At 59.4% G+C, this 13,344-nt stretch overlaps 1 protein-coding gene across 6 annotated transcripts in view; it reads left to right on the forward strand.

Moving 5' to 3' along the window:
- Positions 1–1,109: 1,109 nt before the first annotated feature.
- The window catches only part of TLE3 (TLE family member 3, transcriptional corepressor), a 28,188-nt gene continuing 15,953 nt past the window's right edge, over positions 1,110–13,344 (forward strand). For 2 of the 6 annotated variants that reach the window (XM_059482045.1, XM_059482046.1), the window contains exons 1-4: positions 2,001–2,070; positions 2,947–2,991; positions 11,680–11,742; positions 12,239–12,343. In XM_059482045.1, coding sequence (XP_059338028.1) covers positions 12,300–12,343 — 44 coding nt within the window. In that variant the 5' untranslated portion in view covers positions 2,001–2,070; positions 2,947–2,991; positions 11,680–11,742; positions 12,239–12,299. Of the gene's footprint in view, positions 1,128–1,581; positions 1,725–1,814; positions 1,916–2,000; positions 2,071–2,946; positions 2,992–11,679; positions 11,743–12,238; positions 12,344–13,344 lie in introns of those variants that run through there. The other 4 variants (XM_059482047.1, XM_059482049.1, XM_059482044.1 and 1 more) reach the window with 3 other exon arrangements.

A 13,344-nucleotide genomic window follows, 5' to 3' on the forward strand; every position in this document is an offset into this window, starting at 1 on the left:
TCGGCGGTGACAGATTGTTTGAGCTGGAGGAAGCGCCGGCCCGGGCTAATTACGCCGCCATGGCGGGCGGGCGGCGGGCGGGGGCTGCGAGCCGGCGGCCCCGCGTGGCTTTGATTGACAGCGCCGCTCCCTCCGACCAATAGCGTTGGAGCGGCGGCCCGCTCCGCGCCCTGATTGGAGGAGAGCCGCTGAGCGACGCGCGGCCCCACGTGGGGCGGAGGCTCCGTCTGACGCGCGGGCGAGCGGCCATTTTGTGCGCTGGGCCGGGCCCGGCCCGCCCGTGGGGCCGCCGGTGCTGCGGCCCCGCTCCCTCCGGCCCGCCGGGACCGGGGCTGCTCCCACTCCGCTGCGGCGGCCGTGGAGTCCCCGCTGGGGGCCGGGTGTCCCGCGGGCGCGGCGGGAGGGTCTGACGTTAACGCCATTACCCGTGTTCCTCGTTAAAGCCCCTCAGGCGTGAGGGGAGGCGCGGAGGGGGAACAGCGCGGCCCTCACGACACATCAAAGGGGCCGCGCGGCCGCCGGGGGTGGCTGGGCGGCTTTGCCGCCGCCCGCCGGTTCGGGGGGCTCGTACCGAGCGCTTTCCCGGTGCGGAGCGGAGGCGTTCCGCTGCCAAAGCGCCCGTGTTTGTTTTACCGCCCGAACCGGGCCGCCAGAGCGGGGTTACGGCAGCGCCGGGCCCGAGTCACGGCCGGGCCGGGGGGCGCGGGGCAGGGCGGGGCCTGCGCGGGGCGGGGCCCGCGGTGGGCGTGGCTGGCGGCCGCCCCTCCGTCAGACACAAGCTGCCATTGTGACGTTACGCCACCGCCGCCCAATCAGCACCCGCCGGCGGCGGCCCCACGTGGGCGAGGCGCTCTCCGATTGGCTGTCGGCGGCGAGGCCGCCCGGGTTTTGTCCCCCGCCCGCCGCCCCGCTCCGCCCGGGCGCTGTGGCGGCACCGCGTGCTCGGGCGCCGCTGCCCCGCTCCGCGATGGCTCCCGGAGTTACGGCGATCCCGGCTGGACGCAGCTGAACGGCCGCCCCCGGGCGGGGGACCCGCTCGCACCTCGCATGTCCGCGGCGCCCGGGAAGTCGGATGTGTACGGCCTTCCTCCCCCTCCTCCTCTCCTCCATGGCCGTCGTGCTCCGGCGTTAGTTCCTGGCTTTGCTTCCCCTTCTCCCGGCCGCAGGAATACCGCGGGACCCTCCTCCCGCCGCCGCGTTGTTGTTGTTGTCGCTGTGGCTTTTTGATCTATTTTTTTTTCTTTTTTTTTTTCTCCGGGGAGGGGGGGGGTTGATTTTTCTCCTTTTTTTTTTTTTTTTTTTTTTTTTATTTTTTTATTTTCCGCCAGCGAGTGCCGGAAGGAGGGGGGGGGTGAGGAAGCGGAGGCCCGCGGAGCGCGGCGGCCGGGGGGGGTCGGCACCTGGCCCCGGCGCTGCGGGGCTGGGCTCGGCTCCGCGGGCGCCTCCCCGGCGGTGCGGGGCCGGGCTGGGGGGGGGGGGGGGGAACGTGCGGGGGGAACCGGCCGGGCCCGCTCCCCCCCCACCCCTCCGCCCTCCCTCCTCCGCCCCCCGCACGGACTTTCCTCTCGTCCCTTTGTTCAGTTCTCGGCCTCTCCGGGAGCGCTCCGAGGCCGGCGGGCAGCAGCGGCAGCTCCGCACGTCGCGATCTCCGTAGCGAGGCTCGGCGCGGCTGCTTCCAGTGACCGCGCCCCAGCCCGGCCATGTACCCCCAGGGCCGGCACCCGGTGAGTCCCGGTACCCCCCGCCGCCCCCCGGTGTGCGCCCCCCCCCCTCGTGGTAACCCCCCCGGTAACCCCCGCGGCCGCTTCCCGCAGGCTCCGCACCAGCCGGGCCAACCGGGCTTCAAATTCACCGTGGCCGAGTCCTGCGACCGGATCAAGGACGAGTTCCAGTTCCTGCAGGCCCAGTACCACAGGTGAGCCCGGGGGCACCCCCGGCCGCCCCCCCCCCCGCCCCGAGCCCCCCGGTTCCGCGGGGTCTCACCGTGCGCTCTCATCCCCCCCCAGCCTCAAAGTGGAGTATGACAAGCTGGCGAACGAGAAGACCGAAATGCAGCGCCATTACGTTATGGTGAGAGACTTTAATCAGATTTCGGATCAGCCTGCAAATGTCATTAGCTGCGAGCCGGCGAACGGAGGGGAGCGGGGGAACCCCCCCCGGCACGGGCACCGCCTGCCCGGGGACCCCCGGGCCGGGGGGGCGGCGGTGCCCGGCGCTCCGAGCCCCCGAGGCTGCGAGCGCCATCCCAAGTTTCCTGTTAACCCCTTTGGAGCGGGGCTGCGGCCGCGGGGGGGCTGCAGCGGTGACCCCGAGCTCGGGGGGGGATCCCCGGTGCTGGTGGGGGTCCCCCCCTTGCTCGCCCCGAGGCCACCCGGGAGCCATGGCAGCTCCTCCCCCGCTCCTGTTCATCCTTCCCGAGGGAAATGGGCACTTTTGTTACCACAAAACGCTCTGTTTAAAGCTAAATTAGCATGGCGGGCCCCCGGGTGGGCTCCTTGGGGGTTCTGGTGGGTTTGGCCGGGCCCTGCACCCCCTTTCCCGGCCGCTCCCCAGGTCCCTGGGGGGGGAACAAATCACCAAATCACCCCCCCCCCCCCCGGTGAGAAGCTGGGTTTTTGGCCAGACTCCGGGCTGTACCTGTTCTGCCAGGGCTGAGCAGACGCCTGTCACCCAGCTCTGCGCCTCTTTGTTTTTCTAAGTAGCTTAGGAGGAGAAAACAGGAGTCAAAAGGAGTGTCCCCTCGTTAAGTGCCTGCCAGTTAAACCCATAAACATCTGCTTATTATAAGGTGTAATTTCCTTGGCTACCCGTGCTTTAAGCCCAGTTTTGCCCAGGATGCTTTTTGGTAATGACCTTATGCAAATGCCTTCTGTGAATTGAATTCAAATTCTCCTTGGCTCTGGTGTTTAATTGAATTTATTTCTATTTTTTTCTCTCCTTCCCCAGTACTACGAAATGTCGTACGGTTTGAATATTGAAATGCACAAACAGGTGAGTAATTTCGAGGGGGGAAGTTGTGATTGATTGATTGATTGATCTCCTGTTGCCCTTTTCCTCCACCTGAGGTAAAATCGGCCCTGATTGCACTAAATAGGGAATAAGTGCTGGAGGCAGGGATGTGACTCCAGGTGGGATCCCGCGGCCCGGCTGTTAAATTGGCAGCCGCAGGTTGATGGCGCTCGGTGGGGTTATTTCGTCGATATTGACGAGGAATTTCGGTTTTAGGCAGAGTGTTTGTGCAGGGAGGTGAGAACAGCCTCGCCTCCCGTGCGGGGAGGTCAATACCTGGAATAGCGCGTTCCCAGGGCTCGGAAAACACTGATAGGGGCTGCTGCGCCGGCCTCTGCTCGTGTTGTGGGTACAGCAGGGCTGTTTGTAAGGTCGTCCCCTGCTCCCGGCCCTGCCGGAGCGTGAGACCGAGCCGGGAATTATCTCCAGAGCTCACCGCGTGTTGCTCAATGGCACGGACTTGTCTTTGCATCTGGGAAGTGAAGCAATGTTTGGGGCTGATTGGGGTTTTGGTTTTGTTGGTTGTTTTTTGTTTTTTTTTTTACCCCTCCCTTCCAGTCTTCTCTAATGTGTAACTTGCCTGAAGGAAAAAATAGAGAAGGCCCCAGCAGAATGTGGTGTGCTACCTTGATAAGATTATCGGTAAAGAGCCTAAAGGCTGCGCACATGATGGTAAAACTTAAAGGAATAAAGTTATTATTGAGATTAGACCTGATTATTTGTGCTGCTGCTGCTTACTGGTTTTAGAAGGAGTTCTAATTAAGAACTTAGGGCAGATAGAAGTTGACATCAACTTTGCCGCTCGCAAATCAGCCCCATTCAACTCCAAAGTGGTTTGGCTTAATAGCGGCATCGCCCTCCTCCTCCTCGGAGGCTCGCAGGGCGCTGATGAGATGCAAAGCAGCGTCTCTGAATGCGCCTCTCTCTTCCTCCCCTCGCCTTGCTGCACCGTAGTCACGGGGCAGCGAAAATAATTCCTGCTTAGTCTTCAGTTTTATATAAATATCTCCTTCCACGCAGATAATCCCGACTCTGCGCTCGGGGGCCGCTGCCCGGCCCCGGGGTCCTTGTGCAGGGGCTGTGGGACCCCCGAGCTCGGGGGAACTCTGCCAGCTTTGGGCTGGGGTGCTGGGGAACACCCCAGAATTGGGGACTGGGGGCTAGGCCCGGCCTCCTGCCCGGAGGGGACGGCGTTGGTGTGGCCGCAGGGACACGGAGCCCCACGGCCACCTCAGCAACACCTGGGGGACTCTGGGGTCACCTGGAGGGACCCCAGCCCAGGCTCCTGGGGCAGAGGGTCTCCTGTGCCCACCCTCCTCCTACCTGGGTGCTGGACGGCTCTGCTCGGTGCTGGGAGATCCTGGAATGATGGCCTGGGACATGCTGGGTTGGTTCCCTCGCTGGGAGATCCTGGAATGATGGCCTGGGATGCTAGGGGAGATGCTGGAATGACTCTCCAAGATACTGGGTTGGTTTCCTCACCAGGAGATGCTGGAATGATGGCGTGAGAGGTGCTGGGTTGGTTCCTTCACTGGGGGATGCTGGAGTTGGTTTCCTCACCAGGAGATGCTGGGTTGGTTCCTTCACTGGGGGATGCTGGAGTTGGTTTCCTCACCAGGAGATGCTGGGTTGGTTCCCTCACCAGGAGATGTTGGAGTTGGTTTCCTCGCCAGGAGATGCTGGGTTGGTTCCTTCACTGGGAGATGCTGGAATGACGCTCTGGGATGCTGTGTTGGATCCCTCGCTGGGAGGTGCTGCAGTTATGGCCTGGGAGATGCTGGGTTGGTTTCCTCACCAGGAGATGCTGGAATGACACTCTGGGATGCGGTGTTGGTTCCCTCGCTGGCAGATGCCATTCCCAGGACGTTCCCCGGTGTTCTCCCCGGGTGCATCCCGAGGTTTGGCAGCGCTGGGAGGTGCGGGTGGAGCAGCCCCTCCTCCGTGTGCCGCGGGGGTCTCGGGGCTGCCCCGGGAGCCGCAGAACTCCCGGTGCGGCTCGGTCCCCGCCTGTCCCGGTGGTTCCCGGTGCCGGCCGGCCCGGCGCGGTGCCCGCTCTGCCGGGAGCCGTGCGAGCCATTCCCGCAAGCATCCCGTGCCCGCCCGGGCCGTGCTGCCCGGTGCCATCTGCTGCGTGCCCGCTGCCGGGAGCCGGGGGAAGCCGGAGCCGTCTCCCTCTCTAATTGACAGCAAACAAACAAAGCAGCCCGGGCCGCAGGCGCAAATGGGGCGAGGGGGAGCCCGGGCAGGGCTTTCCCCCCTCCGCGGGCCGCAGCATCCCTGGGCAGCATCCCCCCGGCAGGCATCCCGCAAGGCATCCCGCTAATTGCGGCGTGGTCCTGCCGGCATCTGGCTGAGGGTGGCTGGTCCTGAACAAACAAGTTTATCAGCTGACCTGTTTAGCGGTTGACTTGTGTTTATCTGCACACAATCAAGTAGACTGAAGTGCTTGAATTATTCATGCAGTGTCCTGCCCTCCAGACTTGACTGCTTGTGATTACATCTGCTCCAGACAAACATTGATGGATACTTCATCTTTAAGCAAAAGGGGATTGTCTGTCTGTGGGCTTATATAACAGATTATCTCTTCCACGCTGAATATTAAGTGTGTGCATATGTGGCTGCGTGTGGGGTTGGGTGTTTTTTTTTTTTTTTTTGGCCTTCCTCCCCCCCCCCCCCCCCTTTCTTCTCGTTTTTGTTTCTCGTTAGGAAAAAAACGGAGTTTCATAAACAACTCCATATGCAAGGAAATATTTAGGAAGTGATTCCCCAGTCGGTTGCAGTGAATTGCTCCTTACATAGTCTTCCTGCTGAACTCAACTCCTTCCCCGGGCTCAGCTTTCCTAAACCCGGCTCCAATCAGGAGTTTTCTTTTGAAACCCCGACAAAACTTTTTCTTCTTTTTTTTTTTTTTTTTTCGGTCGGGTTAATTGATTTTTCCAAAAGAAACTTCCCTTCCCCTGTCGGTCGCGCATTGTTTCTGTGCAGATCCCCGTGGATAATCGCCGAGGGCAATAACCATTCCAAAAGGAAAACTCATTTTGCGTGGGGAAACGGGACACCTCGGAGGACAGAACCTTTGTGCTGCCTTTGATTCCTTGTTATGGCTGAGAACGCTCCACAGAAGCGCTTCTTGTTTCCCTGCCTAATGCTTGGAACGAGCCTGAACCCCCCAACACTTCCAGGGGAGAGAGGCAGCTTTTTGTGTGTGTGTGCGTTTCTAGAATATTCCAGGAACACAATATCCTTTCTGTCGTGCTCGTTAGCAAGGAGTGCCAGGTAATAATTTGCTAAATACTTCAGAAGCCGAGTAATTTGTGAGCTGTGCTCTCAGCACTCCCAAGGCAGAGGGGAATTCTTTCTTCCCTGGTTGAGTTTTGGGGGTTCCTGGGTGAATTCTGGGGGCTCCTGGCTGAGTTTTGGGGGTCTCTGCGAGCTTTACCCCGTGGCTGGTGGTAATTCCCTAATGAGGGGCTGTGTCCTGCCCCTCCACACCCCCGCCCTGAATTTAATTCTCATCAGCCAGGCTCTCCACTTTGCTAATAACGATAGCAGCCACAAATAGCTTTCAACATGCCATTGACAGCCCGCTTGGAGAGAGCACTTGAAATAGTGGTAGACAGCTGAAAGTACCCATAATTGTGCGCCCGAGTGAGAACCACACTGCTCAAGGGCCTGATTTTCATGTGCTTAAAGAGACAATATCCTGGTTTCAACAAATGCTGCTGGTGCTTCACGCCTCGTGTGATTTACTCCTCCTGCTGCCGGGGGAGGAGGCTCTGGGGGGGTCTGCAGGGGGCTGTGGGGTGCAGAGCCTCTGGGGCATCACCGCGGGCTCTTTGTGCTGTGGGGATGGGGAGAAGGCTGGGGCTCTGTGAATGGGAGCTGTGCTCCTGCAGCCCCTGCAGGGGTTTAGGGTGCCCTGTAGGTGGATTTGTTATTTCCCAGGGAATGGTCGCATTCCCAAGGCTGCCAGAGCTCCAGGAGCGTTTGGACAACGCTCTGGGGCACAGGGTGGGATTGGTGGGGTGTCTGTGCAGGGCCTTGGATAATCCTGGTGTTCCCTCCCACCTATGGAGAGTCCTGGATTTGAGGCTGTAAGTATGTTATACATGTTTTGGGGTGTTTTGCAGTGTTCTGTGTTCAGCACCCACCTCTGGAGATTCCAGGATTTGAGGATATAAGTATATTATATAAGTTTTGGGGTGTTCTGTGTTCAGCACCCACCTCTGGAGATTCCAGGATTTGAGGATATAAGTATATTATGTATGTTTTGGGGTGTTGTGCAGTGTTCTGTGTCCGGCACCTTCTCCCCATCCTTCATCCCGCAGCATAAACCCAGCAGCAAGGGCAGGCTGGACTTGGGGCTGACGTGGCCCAAAATCTCCACCTGCCATGGCCTGGTGGGATTCCCTTCCCCACGGAGAATATTTTCCATTTGGGGGAGAGCTTGAGGGCTGTATGATGTGTGCAGGGGCTTTTGGGGTTGTCTTGTGCAGGATGTTTTGGGGTTGTCCTGTGCAGGTTTTTTGGGGTGTCCTGTGCAGGGTGTTTTGGGGTTGTCCTGTGCAGGGTGTTTTGGGGTTGTCCTGTGCTGGGTTTTTTGGGGTTGTCCTGTGCAGGTTTTTTTGGGGTTGTCCTGTGCAGGGTGTTTTGGGGTTGTCCTGTGCAGGGTGTTTTGGGGTTGTCCTGTGCAGGTTTTTTTTTTGGTGTGTTCTCTGCTGTTTAGGGTTTTTTTGAGGTGTCCTGTGCAAGGTTTTTTGGGATGCTGAGCCATGCCTGTGGGGCTGGTTCCTGCAGACAGCTCCATCCTCCCAGGAGCAGGGAGCCAGGAGGGATCTGTGTCCTGTCCTGTGCCATGGGGGGGATGCTGGGACCTGTCTGGGGGGGTCACCCCGGGTCTGGCACATCCCTGCAGCTCCCATTTGCCTCCTGGACATCCCAAGCTGAGACAATTTGGCACCAGGAGCGTCCCCAGTGCCCAGAGCCCTGTCTGGGGTGTCCCCCCCACACCCTGGATCCAGCCTGGAGCTCTGCACTCCCAGCTTTTGGGTCAGTTTTGAGGCTGCTCTGCCTCTCCCATGACTGACATCCGGGGGGTTATTTTTAAACTCCCTCTGCCCCATCCAGGTGTAGGGACGGGAGCGCAGGAGCTGCGGGGCCCGGCCAGCCCCAGCTATTTAACACCGAGCTGCCACCTCTCCCAGGCAGTGCCAGCAGCAGCTCCCCGTGTCCCCGAGTGCTTGGGATGCTGCTGGTGGCTCTGGCCCTTTTGAGAGCAGGTGACAGGAGCCTCATTTGGGGCCGAGCGGTGCCGCGTTGATTTATCACCGGTGCAGATGTTTTCTCTGGTTTCGCTGACACCCCACGCCGGGAGGCTCCGGGCAGGGAGCAGGGCACATTCCTGGCAGGGGCACGCAGCGAGGGAGGGGGATCAGCTGCGATTGCAGCTCCTCCCGACTCCTTGCCCTTTTTAACAGCCAGGAGGTGTTTGGGAGCCTCTCCCGTGCCCCCTCCTTGTGTCTGGTCCGCCCTGGTCCAGGGAGGATGCAGGGCAGCGGAAGGGGATGCGGAGCTGGGATTGCCATGGCAACCCGCGGTGGGAATGGAGCTTTCCTTGGCAGGAGCAGCTGAGGTGGGGCTCGGGGCTCTGGGCAAGGTGATGGATGAGCCCTCGGAAGGGGAAGGTCGGGCAGGGAGCCCTCCCCTGTTCCCAGTGTTCCAGAGAATCCCCTTCCCTCCCAGTTCAAGTTTTAATGGGGGCAACTGGAGTTTAATGTGCCAGGGAATGGGAAGAGGGGAAGTGAGCAAATATTTGAAGACGATTGAATCTCGTGTTCACAGGAAACCTGACGGTTGTAAACATAATATTTTGGACATCCAATATCTCTGTGCCTGATCCCACGTGGGGAAGTCTCTTTCTGTGTGGAACGGAGAGTTTGGCTTCACGTCTCGCTTGGAAATTTTGCATTTAGAGGTGGAAGCATCACGTGTGCTGCTGGTCTGGGGAAAACCCAGCTCCTTCCCTTCCTGCTCCATGGAATCAGCCTGGCTGGATGCTGTGCTGTTCCAGGGTGCAGCCGAGGGAGGCTGGCTGGTGTTGTCCCCTGGAACACGGATCAGATTTGTTCTAGAACCCGGGAGCTGCCAGGGCAGAGCTCCTGGAGCAGCGGCTGCACTCGCTGCATCCCAATCCAAGGGCTGGAGCTGGAGGAATAAATCTTTAATGCAGCTGCAGCTAAATATAATCTGATCAAAGTGCCAGTGCCAAAGAGCCTGGAAGGAGCTTTTCCCGTGGCAGGGCACGGCGGTGGCACCGCGGGGGCTGGTGGCACTCGTGGTGCCAGCCTGGCTGCTCAGCCACGGCGCCAGGGCTGGGCTGGGTTTGGCACTTGGAGCTTGCAGCCCGGGTGTTGTGGGAGTGTTGGGTACTGCAAACGCTGTGCTGGCCAGAGCCTGGGGATGGGGTCACCATGGCAGTGTCCCTGCAGTGATGGGACACAGGGAGTGGCTTCTCTGTGCCAAGGGCAGGGACAGGCAGGATCCTGGGAAGGAGCCCTTCCCTGGAAGGGGCTGGGACACTGGTGCCTGTGACTGCCCCATTCCTGGAAGAGTCCAAAGGCAGGTCGGAGCAATCTGGGCTCCTAGAAGGTGCAGGGAGTGGAACTGGATGAGCTTTGAAGTCCCATCTGAGCAAACCGTTCCAGGAGACCATGATCCCTGGCTGACTGCTGGATCCGTGCATCCTCACGCTCGGGGCCATGGTGATCCCACTGACTGGTGGCTGTGGCCAGGGTACCTGAGTCCAAGTCGTGGTCACTTCCAGCCGTCCCTGCCTTGGCACGGTGTGCCAGCACGCTCCCTGCCTCTGGAATTGCTAAGAAAAGCATCAGGTGTAACCCAATCACCGGGAGTGCTTCTGGAGAACAGGATGGCCAGGAGTGTTCCTGTGGCTTTGCAGCCCATGGGGGGCTCTCTGGGGACCCCTTGGAGCAGGACCCGGGGTCTGTGGGGCTGTTCCCTCTATGGGGGTGACTCCAGGCTGGGGCAGGTCAGGATTTTCCTGGTGTCTCCTTGCTTATGGTGCTGCTGGGAATGTTGATGGTGCTTGTTGTGCTGTTCGTGCGGCAGGAGCAGTGACACCCAGCAAGGACTCGGTGTCCATTGGGATTTCACCCCCAAATTAGGATATTTGGGGATCTTCCTTGGAGTGCTCAAGAGCAGGTGGAGCTGAGTGCTCCTTTGGTTTGGCTGGGCTTAAACTGCAGAGGTTCCGTAGGAGCTGAGCTGCGTGATCCGCAGGGTGGATTTGGGGTGATGCGGGGAGCACGGGGGCTTTGGGAGCAGGGCTGGCTGTCCTGGGAAGGAGCTCCCTGCCAGCAGGAGGCCGGAGCTCTCCCGGTTAATCACTCGTGCTGTTGATAAGGAGCTGCTGGGGCTGGCGGAAGGAATTTCGGGGCGTTTGATTCCCGGCCAGCGCTCGGCCCCGGCCATTGTTGTGGCGCTGCATCCTCGCGGCCGCTCCGCCGTGTTTGACTTGGAGCTGGAGCTGTTTTCACAGCTGCCTCGGCCAGGAGCAGCCTGGGTTAACCCCTGGGAGCCAGGACACGGCCGTCCTGCTGGGAACGTCCCTGGAGAGGGACATGGTCATCCTGCTGGGAACGTCCCTGGGCTGGGACACGGCCATCCCACTGGGAGCATCCCTGGAAGCTCCCACAGAGCTAATTCCTAAGAAAGCATCAGGTGCACCCCAATCTCCAGAAGTGTTTCTGGAGAACAGGATGGCCAGGAACGTTCTTGTGGCTTTGCAGCCCGTGGGGAGCTCTCTAGGGACCCCTTGGAGCAGAACCCAGAGCTCTGGGGTCTGTGGGGCTGTTCCCTCCGTGCTGGGGCAGATCAGGATTTTCCTGGTGTCTCCATTCCCTGGTGCCACTGGGAATGTTGGTGGTGCTCGTTGTGTTGTTTGTGTAGCAGGAGCAGCGTGTCCCAGCCATCCCCAGCAAGGGCTGGGTGTCCTTTGGGGCTTTTCCCCCAGTTTAGCCCCATCAGGGTGCAGCTGGCAGGTGTTGGTGCATCCAGGGCTGTTTCCAGAGCAGGATGTGAGGCTGGCAAAGGGAATGCCACCCATGGGCAGGGAGCAGAGCAGAGCCCCAGCCCTGGTGAGGTCTGAGCTCCCTGCACAGGGCAGGTGGCCTTGCCAAGATGTGTTTTGGGGAAACCAAACCCGCACTGCTGCCCTGGGAGATGGAGGGGCCACCAAACCCTGGATTTCCTGGGATGCAGCAGCTGCTCCCAGAGTGAGCCTGGCTGTTTGCTTGGAGCCAGGGCAGGCCAGGCTGGTGTGACACTGCCAGGACACTCATCCCGTGATGGGAAGGGCATGGAGGTGTCCCAGGGAGGCAGGGAAGTGTCCCTGGGCTGGGGAGCTTGAGGGGACAGGGGGGAGATTTTGGAAAGGGACAGGGAGAGGGGACAGAGAGGGGATTTTAGAAAGGGACAGGGAGAGGATCAGTGGCAGGGGACGGAGAGAGGGGATTTTGGGAGGGGACAGGGAGGGGCTTTTTGGGAAGGGACAGGCAGGGGACACAGCTCTGCTGCCAGGAAGCCTCGTGGCACCCGTGGGAGGCTGCTGCCGGGTGCTGACTGCTGCTTTTCCTTCTTCCCTTTTTTCAGACAGAAATTGCTAAAAGACTGAACACGATTTTAGCCCAGATCATGCCTTTTCTGTCACAAGAGGTAAGTGAGGACTTTTTCCACACCCTCTTTGAGGGGGTGCAGCTTCTCCCAGGGGTTTTCCCTCCCTCACAGGCAGTGCTGGGTGGGGGTTGGATGTGAGAAATGGGATTTAAATCCTGCCTGAATGCTGGAGAACCTTTGGGATGGGCAGAGCTGGGCCCTGCAGGGGCTCTGCTCCGCCTGGGGGACTGCACTGAGCCCAAAAAGCTGCGAGGGGCTTCTCCTTTTCCCTGAGGAACTGGGAGATGCTCCTGGGCTGCTGCACACAAAATAGGGCAAAAAATCAGGGAAAAATAGGGCAAAAAATCAGGGAAAAATAGGGCAAAAAATCAGGGAAAAATAGGGCAAAAAATTAGGGGAAAATGGGCAAAAAATTAAGGAAAAACAGGCAAAAAATTAGGGGAAAACAGGAAAAATAGGGCCCAAAAGCAGGTGAACCATGCCTGGAGGTTCCTGCAGCTGGGCTGTGGCTGACCCAGGCCCTGTGTCCCCACAGCACCAACAGCAGGTGGCCCAGGCTGTTGAACGTGCCAAGCAAGTGACAATGACGGAGTTGAATGCTATCATCGGGGTACGTGGACTTCCCAATCTGCCTCTCACCGTGTGTATTCCCCTTTTATTCCTATCATTTACCATATCCAGAGGCAACCCTGCGCTCAGGAGGGCACCCAGGGCGGCTCCCAGACCCCAGCCATCCCAAAACCCCAAAAGTGCCCCAATCCCAGAGCTCCTGGCTGTCCCAAAACCCCAAAACTGCCCCAATCCCATAGCTTCTGGCTGTCCCAGCACCCCAAAACTGCCCCAATCTGGCCCCCATCAAGACATCTGCTCCCTGGCAGCTCCAGATTGCAGGGGGATGTTCCTGGGGGGATTTGGGGTGGGAGCCTCCCCAGCCCCTGAGGCCAGGCTTGTCTCTGCAGGGCTGTTGGTGTGCAATGTGCTGTGCCCTCGGCAGAGTTGTTGTTCCATGCATTGACCCTTTCCCCGCACAGATTGAGGGGTTCTGATTGAAAATTAACAATTCTGATCGTTTCTGTACCTGCTGTCACTGCCTTGGTCCTGCAGCAAACCCCGGGACATCGAATTCCCCATCCGCATCCTGGGCAGGTGGCTCCAGAGCTCATCTGGCTTTGTTTCCCAGAAAATACTGATTTATAATTATTTGTATTTTTTGATAACGATTTACACTTTGTAGGCTTCAAGGATCTTTGTAATTCTCTGTGTCTAACTTGCTCTTCCATCCATTTTCCTGTGTTGTGTGGGTGTCACCCACTGTGGAATCGTGCCCTGGGCTCCTGCAGTTTTTGGGAATGAGGAAGCAGCTGGATCCCTCATGGTGGGGCTGGTGCCACTTGGGAAATGCCCCAGGAATGGCAGCTGAGTTTTGGGGTGACACTGCACCCTCGTGCTGCTGCTCACCCATTCAGGGTGGGCTGGGGATGGAGAGGAGCTGCTGCAAGTGGCAGATATTGGAATTCAGTTAAGGTGGATGGGGAGCCCGTGACCCCCATTCCCTGGATAATTGCTTGCCTGGGTCACAGCGAGGCCCTGCTGTCATTAACAGCCAGCCCAGCCCTGCAATCACCTCCCTGACGAGGAATC

Source organism: Ammospiza nelsoni, chromosome 14 (assembly GCF_027579445.1).
Source record: "Ammospiza nelsoni isolate bAmmNel1 chromosome 14, bAmmNel1.pri, whole genome shotgun sequence".
In the NCBI taxonomy this organism is placed as follows: Eukaryota; Metazoa; Chordata; class Aves; order Passeriformes; family Passerellidae; genus Ammospiza; species Ammospiza nelsoni.